The 16,302-nt window shown below is 37.3% G+C and overlaps 1 protein-coding gene across 1 annotated transcript in view; it reads right to left on the reverse strand.

Annotated features, from left to right (window-relative positions):
- Positions 1–283, reverse strand: part of LOC139726525 (mucin-5B-like) — a 43,698-nt gene extending 43,415 nt beyond the window's left edge. Inside the window, exon 1 of the mRNA XM_071637506.1 lies at positions 6–283. Within this exon, the coding sequence (XP_071493607.1) occupies positions 6–88 (83 nt within the window). The 5' untranslated portion in view covers positions 89–283. The remainder of the gene's footprint in view (positions 1–5) is intronic.
- Between the last annotated feature and the right edge of the window lie 16,019 nt (positions 284–16,302).

Raw genomic sequence — 16,302 nt, forward strand, 5'->3', positions numbered from 1 at the left:
CTTACCGTCTTCTGTAGCTAACATGGCCGCCCGCAAAGCCAGCGATCGCCAACAGAATGATGGCGAACGTTAAACCACCCATCTTCATCTCTTTAGGCAGCCTGTTTAAAGGCTCCGCAGCCGAAAGGGTGACAAAAGTTTCCCCAAACTTTTTTTTTTTTTGTCTAGCGAGCTAAAGTCACTGCGATGTCAATACCAACCATTAGAAGTGTGACGAGTAATTAGCGAAGTGTGAAATCTATCGTCCCCTAGCCAATGCTAGCGGTGACATGTGCTGTGGAAGGCTGAAGGAACGTATATATACCACAAAAAAGTAGTGGAGGCACGTAGCGTGCCAGGAACCGCCGAAAACAACTGCGTGGTGACATTTTTTTTATCTTAACAAATATTTGCGTCTTGATCATATGGAACGAATAAAACAAAACTGAAGACCACCGCCCTCATTTATCATGGGTCGTTTGAGAACTGTCAAAAGTCGGAAATACGTAGTTTAATTACTTTATGTCGTGTCATGGCAACTAAACTTTATAGAGAAATTAATAATCGCCATCCATTACCTAAAATTTGCTGACAATATTTTGTTTACTTATTTTTGTCTTTTTTTTATTTTTCAGCCAGTTAGACATGGTGGGTTCTATACCTGTCAACGGATTTTGTTATAGGTTTTGATGTGTTGTGTGTGTGTGTGTGTGTGTGTGTGTGATTTCCTTTTGTCTCACATCTTTTCTTTATAAATGTATGAAATTCTGATAATTTGACGTGTTATCTCATGACGATATATTTTTCAGTAGCATTTCTACACCTAGGAGGAGTTGAGCATTCAAATGCAAGTTTACTTCCAACCCTTTAGTAATGTACAATTTGCGCATTAGTATTGACTAAATGAAATGATTTGCTTACAGCGGTGAGCAATAATAACACCTTTCTATATTAGCTCTGTCAATCTGCTAAGTTTGTTTGTTCATTTCCATCTGAGAAGATGGCCGGATAGCCCATATTCAGCTACGCAAAGCTGGTCTTCCATTGGGTCCAGTTGGATGTGAGGCTTGACCACTTCACCGGGTTAAACACCCTGCTCTTTGCGATGAATGAAGCAGGATCTTTTACGTGCATGAGTTGTGACTCTCTCATACACGAGACCTCCAATTTATGTCCTATCCGAGGGACAGAGTATTTTGCCTCCTGCTAGAGGGAACGGTATGATTACACTTAACATTGCTCAGTCCACACTCGGGTTCGAACCCGGGTCCCTGGGATCGTGAGGCAGACGCGCTACCGACTGAGCCAACTCACAGCCCTAAAGTTTTTGAATATAGAATCATCCTGTTCCCTCAACATCTTACTCAATCTGTCTTCCTTATCTCATCCGTGCTTTTTCTGTTGCCGTGAAATCTCTTTCCAATATAATCATTGTAATTTTTACGAGTTCTAGAAGTAGCATTGGCATTGCAGGTAACAGTGTAGACATCATTATCTTTATATCTACCGATAACTATAATACCATAGAACCCGTTAATGACGTCATTGAAATCTTGGCCTTGTACTAGCTTGAGTTGTTGTGCTTGTTGTTGTTGTTGTTTTTTTTTACTTTTAATTTCAATAACTTCGACTCGAACCACCTGAAAGTTCTATCCCAGCAATCAAAGAAAAAAGAGTTGGGATTTTAAGGTTAATGAAAATGACAATGTAAACACGTACTTTTCATGACAAACTTGGAAAGACAAGCATAACATTTGTCATGTTTGAGTTGCATTTGTCTTTCGCACACACCTGTGTAAACCTGGTTCTTGAATAACATGACATTTTAAATGTCAATTAGCATCAGCATCAATCATTTTTGCACATATCACGAATACTGACAGTCAAATAAAACGTTGTGATCATGACGCTCACTTAAGTCCTGTCTGTCTTAAATTTCTTTTATCCTTTGTTATCCTTTATTTTGTATTGAGATCACAGGGTGAAGAGAATTGCTTTGATTATTTTGGATCAATACATTTGTTTTCTGACATTTGTTTTCTGACAAATGTCATGGAATTACCTGAAGTGTTAGAGCGGGTTAGTCGTCAATCAAAAGCTAGACTAACTTTTGTCATCAAGTTCGCAAGTATTGCACCATAGGTGGAAATTACTCTTTCCAAACACGTCTCCAAGTTGATGAAAATCCATGCATGATTCCATCATGCAAATCTTTCGAATATATACGTAACATTGACAGGGCCTTTGTCTTGAACAGATATCACAAACATGACAAAGCAATATCCCAATCACGCGGCTACAATGTTATAATTGTCGTGATTCTTTACGGAACCCAGGTTAACCGAGTGATCATAAACGTCATTATCATTGTAACTAGGCCCTGCATCACTGCTTTGTACTTATAAAATTATATTTATTTATGATTCAGGGACTGCAGTGTATGACGAAGAAGTGATGATAATAGTAATTCGAATATGTTTTTAATGGTATAACACTGGAATCACAGGAAAATATTAAAAAGTGAAATTATATCATTCAATGTGTCAATCATGGTCAGTCATCTCAACGTCTTGGTCTTTGTGTGTGTCTATGTATGTGTATGTGTGTGTGTGTGTGTGTGTGTAAAATTTTGGAGCAGAAGAGTGACATTTCTTTCTTCTTGACTTTTTTTTTTACTGTAAGCTCATATTTGTCAATTATTTATCATAACTTCAGATGGTTTTGTATAAGCAATTTTTAAATACTTAGATAATCTGATTACTCACGGGACCTGCGGCTGTACAAGCTAATGCTTTTACGCAGGCCCCATCATATATTTTCGCATTATGACCACAGTGTAATTCGCATGCATACAGACCTCGTGTTTATACCAAATCAAACTTCTGTACATTCTGATGAAGTCTCATCTGAATTATGTTTTGTATAATTTTCGTATTTATAATACTTTATTGTGATATATGTGAGAAATATGAAAATAAATTGAAATGAAATGAAATAAGCCAGTATAATGGAAAGGTCCGATTAAAGAACGGAAGAGTGAGCACAAAGGAAATTATTAAAGAATGGGCCACGCTTCAAGTAAATTTGAAGTAAATGTCTTGTTAATCATTGATGTTGTCTGCTTCTTTTCTATTTCTATTCATTCATCATCATAATAACAATTACATTCATATGGCGCTTTGTGTTGTTGTTGTTGTTGTTGTTGTTGGGAAGGGGCGGCTGTTGCTGTCAATGTCCTTTTCGTAATCCGATTTGAAAGACCATTATCTATGTTTGATCACTACTTTCTTACTCCTTTACACAGATTTTCTTCTCTTGGAGGGTGAAAAGCTGTAGGCACTATATGAAATATGGGATTTCTCATTGCTTGCACACCTCCTACAGTAACTCTGCCATTGTCTATGTACGTTTTAGTTTTACGACAAGAAGACCGTATGGACAATCTACTCTGAGTAGGTATAAAACATGGTTTTATCGGAAAATAAAATTTAATTGGCATAGGAATGTAAACAGAGGAGCTTCATGGTTTAAACTGGGTATCCTTTGAACAAAATAATTAGAGTAAGCTGTCAGATTTACCGAGAACAGAATTGTTTCTTTTTCGCCAATATGTTCATCTGTCGGTAGATTTGTGTGCTTTGATAATCAGTCTTTTACATTCTCAGGACGGTTGATTTCTATCATTTAGTTCTGGAAAAGATTACCCTTGAAAAAAAAAGAGAAACAGATACCCTTACTTTCATTACGAAGAGAAGGTCTGTAAACAAATAAAAAACAGTAGTTATGTCGGACGGGCAATACAAATTTCCATTTGTGGGTTGTATATTTTGTGAAATTCACACCTACACACACACACACACACACACACACACACGCACGCACAATCTCCAAACAATGTATATATAGTACAAACAGGGCATGATATCATCTGTCTATTATACTCAACCTACTTGCTATCGTTTGGCTGTATAATAATCATCCTGTATACACGCAGACATAAACTGTACATCTTGAGTCGAAAGCTTTGAATGATATTACATGGTATCAATGATATGATTCTATTACAATTTTAGGCTTTCATCATAATTATCATGTAACACTCCAGTTAAAATGCATGCACAATGACCACCATATTGAACATAATAATGCTCTATCGACATGATTATATGAGTTGCTCTAAGTTTTTTCCTCTCGTTTGGTATCGAATTCATGATTCCTTATGTATTCTACATTGCTAAGAAGTGATGCGCTTCTTTTTGTTGTCATGTGTATTTTTCGGGGGCATTTTCATTTTCTCTCTCTTCATATATTCTTTCTCCCACTCAGAAGCATCTATTTCTCTTTGGGTTTTGTCTTTGCTCTTTCTTTCTTTTTTCGGGGGGGGGGGGGGGGGGGGAGGGGTCCTTTGACGCTCTCAGATCGAACATTCCGTGGTGTGTGTGTAATATGGCGTTCACTCCTCATTGTGACGTGTGAATGTGTCTGTGATCGATGGCTAGGTACACCTCTTCATTGGCAAAAGTAGAGAGCTTTCACACCCTGTATGTCTGGCTATATTTCAACAACCTACACGCCCCTCTTGTGCATGACACGTTTCCACAGAACATGTTTACATATAGAGCATCGATTCGGATTGACATTTCGACTCTTATGAGCCACACATTTCCATGATTTTCGCGAATGACACTCTTTAATGTGACTTTTAAGGAAATCCATTCATTCGGAACGGTGGAAGAGATTCTTGTAAGCCCAAAACTTTCTTAAACTTAAGCGATATCATTCTCATAAAACTTGTCTACTTTGTTTACAGATCACGCACTGGAGTACCTACTCAAGTACTTTTGCAAGTGGTCAGACACGGATCAGCTTGTTTTTATCACAGGGTAATCAATCTGAAAATCAGATGACAGCAACAAAAAAAGGATCGTTTCTGCTTGGCATTTCGATCTACGATGCCCCTTTGGATTAATTTAGGCTTTTTAACACAATTGTGAAGGAAACCTTTTCATTAAGAAGAGAAGGAGAGATGCTTATAACCCCATCTAACTCTCTTAGTTTAAGGGAACTACGCAATGCTAATGGACATTTCCATGGTAAAAGAGGCAGTTTCATGCATGTCGGATGGTCTCATGTTTCCGTTGTGCATCACCCCCCCCCCCCCTACACACACACACACACACACACACACACACACACACACACACACAATTTGATCTTTATTGCTTGCCTCTAAATTGATTCAAACAAGCAATCTACTAGAATTTTTTGCCAAATGAAAAATTCTGGGGAGAACGTATACAAGGACTACGCCGGACTGACATCTATGTACTAACATAATAATGAAGGTCAATGAAAATTGATCTTTTTTTCATCTGAATGACCATATATAGATTTGAAACCATAATAACAGCCCTAAAACTCGATTGAACAGTGCGTTTTTTTATTATTTCTTGTTCTGGTGAACGTATGTTACTAGGATTGACCGACCTATCGCATTTTCGTCTGCTAAAATACCCTAATGCATGTTTACTTGTATTGATTATTCATACCTTCAACATCACTAATGTGGCCAATGGAAATGAATATCTAGACACGTGGTATTCATTTTATGATGAATGTCATACTATTTTTCTTCAGATTACTTAAATGCACCCATTAAAAAAACTTTCCAAATGATGATTTTGTCAACGACATCATCTATCAATAAATTGCTAAAGTACTAATAGGATTTAAAAAAGACTTTAGAATGCACCTTTTCCTTGACTGAACACAACTCTCATGGTTCTCTGCAATGTATTAAATTGTCAATTATATTAGTAAAATGGAAACATGGATTGTGTAGATGCATTACTCGCTTTATTGCTAAAAAGTCTAAATAGGGCCTACTGTTTGTATAAAATTTATCTTTGAATCATGCCAACTGTTCACATGCAATTTCATCACTTTGTAGGATTGCCTCCTTTGAATTACCTACCAAAAATACACCCTGCCCCCCCCCACACACACACACACGCTCACACGAATCACACACTAAACAAACACACACACACACACACACATACACACACACACATACACACATGCATTATTCATAAACAAAATCACACGCATGCACACACAAGCTCACGCTGACATAATCCTACACGATCACCAACAACTGACAGATAGATAATTCACTTCTTTCCATTATTGTTCATTATTGATTGTTAAACACATCATGAGCTTGGCGGTCTGGGCGTCCCGGATGTGATTGTTGTTGTATCGCGATTAGTCTCAATTCAGACACAGAGGAGACATACGTCCAGACAGAGTTGGCTAAAGGCTAGAGCTTTACCAGCGCAGATAATCATTATCATGTTCCTTGGTTCCGCGCTTTATAAATTGGTATCATTATTTTTATTATCATTAATATTTATTTACAGACGGTATTGAAATGTACAAAAAACCATAACCTCTGGCACTCTCTCTATATAATTATATTTTTCTCTTCTCTTTTCACTCGCTTTCATCTATTTTGTTTGTATTTTTCCCTGTATTAACTCAAAGCCTATATATTTTGTATACCCGAGCCCGTTATTGAATCCAAACAGTGTTTAAGATGGTGGTCTCCTGTACTTTTCAGTTATCATTATATTATTTCCAAGAGATTGATGACAATTATTTATATGGAAATTTATTTTCACTACTTGTTAGACAAATGGTTTTATTTGTTCATTACTATAGGTTTAATTGTATAGCAAAGTGCACTGTCTATTCTGGTATGCATTCGATGTTTGTTTTGTTATGTTAGTATTGCTTCATGTATTATCTTAATGCAGAAAAAACAAAACAAAGCAATCTGAACCAAACCATATTTCCAACCACGACAAAGGGAGATGTCTATTCAAAATTCGATGCGAGAAAGAGTGCTTTCCGTGATGTAATATAGCTGTTAAATTTAAGCACACGTTCACATTTATTGTTTATAGCTATAAAGTAATATAGTGTACTTTTGATTTGGTGTTGTTGTTTTTGTACTCTGTATTTCGCAAAACCGATATTCAGTATGTTGACATGAATATGAACGTTCCCGAAAGGGATAATCAGATGAAAAAGAAGGTTGTATAGAAATAATGATAGTAATGATGATAGTGTACACTTCTATAGCGCAACAATCCACCAAAGACATGCTTTTAGACTTTGAGATTAAGAAAAGAAAAAAAGTATGTGACTTACTTTTTTTTCCTATAACATATGAAACTTCTAAATGATTCCACTGAGGATGACTGGCGAACAGTGACAAGGATATCATTCCAAACTTTTGGTTCAATATGGGAAGAAAAAGAATTCTGAAGATACTCAGGTGCAGTTGAATGGACCACATGATAAACAAAAGGAGCAATTTTGAAAATAATTCGCTTTTCAACGGAAAACCGATGAAGAGAATGTAACACTGGTGCAATGTGAACAGCTTTCCTACTATAGATCAATAATCTTGCAGCAGACGTTGTAGAGTGAGAGTAATCTGCTTGTCGTCTTGCCATATTCATGGGTCGATGACCAAGGAAATAGATTCCTATTCTTCGTGTGATACACAGGAATCTGAGTCCGTAGTCGTCCAGCCATGTGGAATCCTTTCAGGAGCTGAATCCAAGTAACATAATTATCTAGACTTCATTTAATCTTTCTTTCCAAAGATTAGCTTAATATTTTTCATTGTCTTCCGATCTCATAGAATAGGCATTCTAACGATATGTCCCTAAAAAGCTGAATCTTCTCATCATGTGAGTCTTATCCGAACTGAGCGTTAGTCGGTACTATCGGTTACACTGTTTGCTTTTCCGAAGGTTCGCTAATCCGAAAACGAAGTAAGGTTCGTTAATTCCCAAGGTTCATTAGTACGCATATTCCTTTCATTCTCGCGAACCTTCGGAATAGTGAACCTTCGGAAAACGCCACAAATGTTCGGAAAAAACGAACCATATTTCATTTCCGGATTAATGAACATCTGGGTATGAGGAGTTTGTTATTCCAGTTCGTTGTTCCGAAAGTTCGCAGGTCCGAAAATGAAATTAAGTTTGTTCTTCCGAAATTTCATCAGTCCGAAAACGAAATAAGATTCGTATTTCCGAAGATTCATGAGTGCACTCACGTTCTCCTTTCTTATTCCGACTATCGAAAATTCAGAATATCGCAACCTTATTTCATATTCGGACTAACGAACCTTCGGACTAACGACGAAAATTTTTGGAATAACGGACCCTGTTTCATTTTCGAACTAACGAACATCCAGGTTTACGGAATTATGTGTGCTTCAGAGTAACAAACCTTCGGAATAACGAATATCACCTTTTTGTCGTCAGTGTGTATTAAATCAAAGTCATATTCACACAATCGCTTTAGAAAGAATATCAAGGAGTTTTAGTTGAGAGAATTAATTCGAAACATCTGTATCGCTATGTAGTGTAAATGCCTATTGTTTTGCGTAAAGCTCCGATTACCTGAACATGGACCCTATAGTTACCTAATATTGCATTAAAAGATGCAATCAAACGTAAGTCAGAAAATCAGACGTAAGTCAGGTATCAGGTTTGTATTTTAACCTGTATGTGTGGACCCGTCTGAAAACCAGCCTTTGGCTGACGAAGGTGTTCTACCCCATGAGTGGAAAATAAAGATTGAATTGAATTGAATCTTCCAATCAGAATTGAACATTCAAAGATTTCTGTTTGATTTTCTGACCTAAGTTTGATCTCGACATTTTTTGCAACAGATCCCCGCGCTGAAAACTTACCGCCTTCGGAAAACTCAACGTTGCGTGCTTGTTGATAGGCTTATAGGTTTTCTGCATTACAAAATTATGTGCATCTATTTATATGTTTCTATGTTGTGTCTACATTTACGTCCTCATTTTTTAAACGATCTGTCTTTTCTATCTCTATTTCTTGAGTGAACCAAAAATGTATCTAGCTTTCAAGGGTTTTTTTAATTGATTTGTCTGGTATTTGAGCATGTCGACTGCCCCTTTTATAGGTAGCGGCACAAACTTACGTTAAGCCCCCGTTCCACTATCACGATCTGGACCCCAATCTGTCCCGATCTAGCAGATCGGGAGAGAGCGGCAAAAGCGTAAGGGGATCGGAAGCAGCGTGTGGAGGTCGGGGTTGGAGCGGACATTTTTTTTCAGATCGGGAAGAAATTTTGAACCTGCTCAAAATTTCTTCCCGATCTCCCCGATCAAAATTGACCTGTTTTTTATCGTACGGCAAGCGGGGAGAGCGTAGTGACAGCGTAAACGCAGCGGGATGAGCGTAACAAGGTCTTTCTGAGCGTAGTAACATCGGCACAAGAACGGGAAGAAAACTTACACAAAAATGTCTGCCAGAAGAAGATCAAGGAGATCGAGAGGCAGAACTGTTAAGGAGGAGGATGGCATTGTCGCTGCACCTGTCAGGGCAGAACATGAAGAAGGAGCTCAAATTTTCGAAGGAGAAGAGATGAAGAAAAAGAAGAGAAGAAAGCAGCAAAGCAGCTACCCAAAAGGCGAAGAAAGAGAGACTGCACGTGATGCTTAAAGAGGAGGAAGAGGACATAGCAGAATTTTGAAGAATATGAAATCATCTACAACTAGAGGAAGACGGACTATAAAAGTTAGGACATCAAGAAAAAGCCTTGGAAAAATCAGCACGTCTTTGTTTATAACAATGCGTTGCTGCAAAAGAACCGTGAGTTGAGGAGCCTCTTCGAGGTCCACAGTATATTTCTTCGTCGGTTCTGCATGCTAATAAGTTGACTGACTGCAGATCGACAGTCGAATCGGGGTACATCGGTGCACATCGGGCACTTTTCAGCTCTCTGAACGGGGTGACAGCGTGACAAGATCGTATAGATCGTTCAGAGCGTAGATACAGCGTGCATCAATCGGATAACATCGGCAACATCGCACTGACAGCGTAGCTACATTGTTCTAGAGCGTAGCTGCAGCGGCAGGGATCGTAATGCCTCATTCCCGATCATCGTAGTAAGAGCGTAGCAAGCACGTGGTAGTCGTAACTGCAGCGCACTTAGAGCGTTCTAACATCGTACTGTGTCCAGATCGGCTCAGGTTTTACCCGATCCTTCCTGATCTGAGAAAATTGTCAAATCGTAGCGAGAACGGCATAGTGGAACAGGGGCTTTAGGCCAGGAAGGCGTATTACATGAATATAAAGTGAATTTGAATGCCGGAGACATCATAGATGTTATATATATGAACAGTTTTATCGCAACACGAGTAAAATTCATACTTTCTTGTTACTTTGAAAATTTTCGATTAAAGTTGCTAAACAACTGCTGAAAGAATCGAAAACATTGAGAAAATATAGGACTTTTTAATTATAACTTCAAGAATATTGCCTACTATGCAAGAGGTAAGGTATCACTGGAAGGTCTTTATTTTGTTCTATCTGATGATGGACTTCAGTATGTTTAAAAATGACGATGAACCCGTTTCAAGTTGTTATAAAACTTCTCATATCATGTCCTTTGCCTGTTACGTCTTTTTACTTGGTGCCCATAATACAGATTGGTCGTGTAATCCCACTTTACTGAGAGTAAGAGCAAAATGCACAAATGTTATATTGCAAAAGGAAACCTCATCATCGTATCACTGTCGTGAACTGAGCTCACTTAGTTGTGCCTCTGCCCGGTAAGAAGTAGATTATCATCGGTTAAAATCCCAAGCTGTTGTCTGTCATGTTACCCGTTGTTTTAGTAATACAGATCAAACATACCATTTCATCATAATTATGAAGATATCAATAGCGAAAAGAAACGTCTAAAAACACATTCCCCTTTGTTTACTACTGCATTGTCCGAATTGCCCACTACGTGTTACATGGACTTTGATGGGCTCAGTTGGTGTGCGTTGGGTGTATGTGAAATACATAAGAATCAAAACGTATAAACGGATGATAATTTCACCTTGACTGTAGAAAATAACTCTTTCGAACTATAGGCAAAAAGCTGTGATAGAGATGACTTCTTCCGCTCCCATGAGCAGCGACTCTGTGTGTGGCTAGCCAAGTTCCAGAACTACGAAGTGAGGTTCTTCCTCAGTCGGAAATAAATCGGAAGACTCTCAATTCGCAGTCGTGGCATCTCGGCTTCCGAAGATAGTGCAGAAAGGAAGAGGGATGTCAACTCGGTTTGAAGACTCCATCATCGGAAGACTCTCGAATCGCAGTCGTGGCATCTCGGCTTCCGAGGACCGTGCAGAAAGGGAGACGGGTGTAAGTTCGGCTTGAAGACTCCGTCATCGGAAGACTCTCGATTCGCAGTCATTTCATTTCATTTATTTCATTCTTTCTTTTTTTCAGCAAACATAACGCGAAATGAATCAGAAGATATAACATAGGCATGTATTTGACTTTACATGGTAGATAGTGGTTAACAAATTAAAAAAAATATATACATGCATGCCGGCAAAATACAAAGTTATGTCTGGAGAACGGTGGCATTTCGGCTTCCGATGACCATGCAGAAAGGGAGAGGGTGTAAGTTCGGCTTGAAGACTCCGTCCTCGGAAGACTCTCGATTCGCAGTCGTGACATTTCGGCTTCCGAAGACCGTGCAGAAAAGGAGAGGGGTCTAAGCACGGCATGAAAACCCCGTCAAATTCTTTCGTTGGTCAAAGTAAACACGGGGGGGGGGGGGGCGTGGTATCGATCTGAAATACTGGACATGCAGACGAACTCAGTTGCTGACTTCTAGGACCCTTCTTCGCCGATGAGTTTCGTCGATGCCCAGTGGATTTTCAACAAGTTGAACAAGAGGGAACCACCGCTACTTAAACCAAGGAAGTTCACCAAATTCAAATTGTAGAGAGAATTTTCTTGCATCGAATTTATATTGAAACAGAGAACCGTTGCGAAAAAGTACCCAGTCCTGTCCGGCAATATAATTTATCGTAAAAGACGGTGAAGCAACATACGACACACCCTTGAAGATAATGTGAATATCCTTATGAATTTATCAACTTCGTGAGATTATGCACAGCTAATGAATACGCAGATTAGGTTTCCCTCGTTGTATTTAATCAATAAAAAGAGGAATGGGATTCAATTAAAGAGTATATACTTATCAGGGAAAAAAGAGAAGATGGTCACAAAACATCTTAAACATGCTTCACATATAAGGGAAGCGAAAGAGAGTGAAGCGCATAACCGCAACGCTTTAAAATTTTGATTCGGACAATTTTTTGCAGCATTTACTCAGAGTAACACGAAAAGAAAAAAAAGTACAAACCTCTGTACACACTCGCACCTGCACGCCATGGAGAACCTAGTCATAACTGAGCGAGTCATTGTCATGCAAGCAAAAACCCGTCATTAATGCGCCGCGCCGTGTGGCACGCACACTGTATGATGTATTATTAAGTTCTGATGCAATAATCCATTATAATTATGACTGCTGGGAGTGACTGAACTACATTTTCTTCCGCGAAGGTATATTGGGGAGTGAACAGTTAAAAGAGTGTGAGAGGTACAAAGACCACAGAATCGTATCATCAACGTGCGTATTTCATTGGTCAAACAGAACTGTTGGTCAAACAGAACTGATGTTCGGTAATGAGTTGCTTGTCTGCATTCTAACGTTGAATACTGGAAAAGTAAGAGTTTTGATTTCATTTGATTTGATCTGATTATTAGTTTCTGCATTATCATTGTATTCGCGTACTCAAATTGTTGATAGTATATGAATCAAAATATGTATACATACCTATCATAATTATGTATGTATACATATTCTGATTCATATGTACATACATAATAGTATATACTACAAGTTGTTTATATTGTACATAAATACATATATATATATATATATATATATATATATATATATATATATATATATACATATATACATATTATACAATATGATATGTTTTGTGGACAGGATAACAAGGCGACATTCTATGGGTTGCCATGGCTATAACTCTTTATTCAACACACCATTCGACGTCTCGTCTTACATGCATACACTCCTTTCAGTGAGCCTACATTCCTTTTAGATTAAACCTGAGCAGCAACTTCCTCCTACCAAATCATCTATGGAGATTACCAGCGGCTTGCATACACTTTCTAGAAAAAGCAAACGATGAAAATATGACTCTTTGTCTCCGTTTCGCATGCTGCCCTCTTTGTTGACATACTTTTATACATTTGTTGTTGTTGTTGTTTGTCACTGCAGCAGTGTGCAGTGAGAATTTGTTATATTTTTGTCCTACAAAATGGGTCTAGGATTGAAAACTAGTAAGTGTTAAACAGATCTAAATTTGCAGACTACCTGTGTTCAATGAAAGATAAGACCCCTACCCCAGGAGGCTAGTGTAAACATTGAACAATTACCCCCTTGTTTTAGAGAAAGTATTAAGAATCCACCATTCACTTTGTACAGCAATAGGGCTTTGTGTGTTGTACATGTATGCAGTATTATGGGTGGATGTGGCAAGCTGTTTAGTTACAGTATTCACAGTTCCAGTGAAAGCTTGCGAAGTTGCAGCAGTCTAACAAGTTTGTTCAAGTTTTGTGGGAAAACAACAGGCCCGAATTTGGTAAGAAATCATCTTCTTTACAATGTTTTATAGCTTATGATGATGTGTGTGATCATGGTAGTAAATGAGTAGATTGTAAGGAGTATTTACAGGGCAGGATTTGGTTTGTCAAATCTTTGTAGACAAATGGGAGTAGACAAAGAAGAAGCCAGCAATGCCCCATGCACACTGGTCTCTCTCTCCCCTCTTTCTCTCCTCTCTCTCCCCTCTCTCTTCTCCCTCTCCTCTCTCTCTTTCTCTCTCATTATGTAAGCAGTACAGTGTATGTGCTTGTGCCTTAGAAGTATGAATGTATAGCGGAATGGTAGGGATGTACAGTGTATTATACCTTTTTGCTACATTACTGTAGGTAGTTTTAGTTAATGAGTTATATTCTCACAAGTGTTGTTAGAGAAGTACAGAAGTACAGTGTACTGATACATTATTGTGTAACATGTTTTTGTGTTATAAGTAATGGATGTTTAGTAGAAACAAATTGACACACATTCATAATGAGTTGAGATTACAACTTAACGTAATCAAATTAGTTTTGACATTAGTTGACAAGTTGTTAGCTGGTGTATAGTGTTTATAATTGTTAGGCTTTTATATGACAGATTTGTGAAGTTATAATAGATGTTTTAAGATAATAATCAGCTATAGTTAATAATTTTGAGTTAATAGAATAAGTTTATTTTGTATTTTTTGTTGTGGACAGTGATATATAAGGAAAAGTTTGAGAATTTATATTTCAGTGTTGATTAAGGCGACAATAACTTTAATGATAAGTTAAAATGTGGTTGAAGTTATGAAAGTTTAAAGGTGAATTAGGTTTTGGATAATATTGGAATTAGATTTTAATAAAGTAAATGAATAATATAAATAGTTGAGGAATTAGTTGATTACAGAACAGTTAATTCAGAAAACCATAAAATATGGATAAGTTTGGTTTATGATTGGTGAGTAAAGTGAATGATAACATGTCATTAAGTTAGTGATATAGATTATTGGTAGATTATGTTATTAGATTTTAAATGAGCTAAAATGGTGTTAAATTATGTAATGTCTCATGAAGCCATTCATGTACATTTTAAACGTAATTGTAAAACTTTTTGGTTTTGTGTATTATATTTCAGATTGTTATCTGAAGGTCAGTATGAACTGAAGGTCCATATGAACTGAAAGTCGTTATCTAAAGTGAAACTCAGTAACTGGAAGTCCATAACTGAAGATTTGACTGGAATTTCATATTGGAAACATCAGTGTGTTAGCGTAATAAACAAGTATTTGTCACGGTAACCAGATGTCATCTTGCTTCTGTTTGACCTTGTGAATAACAACTAAGGAAGGTTGTTTGAACGAACAGTGGAAACTCCTCCGTGGTACGAGTTGTCCCGGAGGCAGTCACATTGTTGTTGTTGTTCTTTGCAGAGGTAGCTTTGCCTATCATTTGACTTCTTCTAAACAGATAAAACACTTCACATTATCATTGATTATGATGCACTTATGAACCTACATATACTGATCTTTCTTCACTCACCATCCAAAAATATACTAACGAATAAAAAATACAACAGAATATCGTGAACTGCTCTTAGTATACATGCGTTGTTTATTCAATTCAATTCAAAAATTTTCATTCTTCTTTTTCCAACAAAACATAACACATATAAATCCGGAATTACATCATCATTGATCATGTGATACCCAGTCTGGCGAATAGATATATACAGAAGATTATCAGATAATAACCAGCTGAACAGAAAATGTTCGAGGCTGAAGACTCTCGGTGGGTTACCCTTCCCTAAAATCGTAAAGGTGAACTTGTTTAATGACCATGCCAGTAAAACGTACCTTGCATGATATTTCGTCCAATACTCAGTAGCTCTTCGATGCGCACGTGGGTGCACTCAATGACGAACATGTTGCATAGTTTACTACATACAATTATCTTATACCGATTGAACATCCCATAGCCCCTATTGAAATAACTATAGTCCAATTACCACGCGAGGTCAAAACTTATTGTACGTATAATGTAAGAAATATTTCAAATGACAGTAATGTGTAATGACCAGACAGAGAACTAAACTATTAAATGAAATAAAATCGTTTATTGTTTGTTGTGGCATTATCATCCACCGAAATTCTGACGATTTTATGAAAAAAGAGGAGTAATACTAAAGAAGCGCCTTTGATGACAAGTAAATCAATTTCTCTATAATGATGATGAGTTGTTAAAACAGAGTGCCGACAGTTGAAATTCTCCTTCCCCTCCCCCTCTCTGTCTGTCTGTCTGTCTGTCTGTCTGTCTGTCTCTCCTTAATCTGTCCTTTCTTTGACAGAAGAAATGAAAACTTTCTGGTCGTAATGCAACATCTTTTGTTAACTATTCATGATGCCCAAAGGGTCACTCACTAGCACTCTTTCAACAATTAATTTATTGATTGTATATTCATCATGTTCATAATACATAATGGAAATTTGATATGTTTACACATAGCATAATATTATCATAATTATATTTTTCATTTCATTTCGTTTCATTTCATTTATTTCATTCTTTCTTTTTTTCAGCGAACATAACACAAAATGAATCAGGAGATATAACATAGGCATGTATTCGACTTTACATGATAGATAATGGTTAAAATATTTTTAAAAAAATTATACATGCATACCGGCAAAATACAAAGTTATGTTTTGAAAAAAAAGTATATACTGGTATACGGTTAAATTAAAAGCCTATGTACGTTATACAAGGTTGA

Source organism: Diadema antillarum, unplaced genomic scaffold (assembly GCF_040938485.1).
Source record: "Diadema antillarum isolate AM-2024a unplaced genomic scaffold, OU_Dant_1.0 seq00000086_RagTag, whole genome shotgun sequence".
In the NCBI taxonomy this organism is placed as follows: domain Eukaryota; kingdom Metazoa; phylum Echinodermata; class Echinoidea; order Diadematoida; family Diadematidae; genus Diadema; species Diadema antillarum.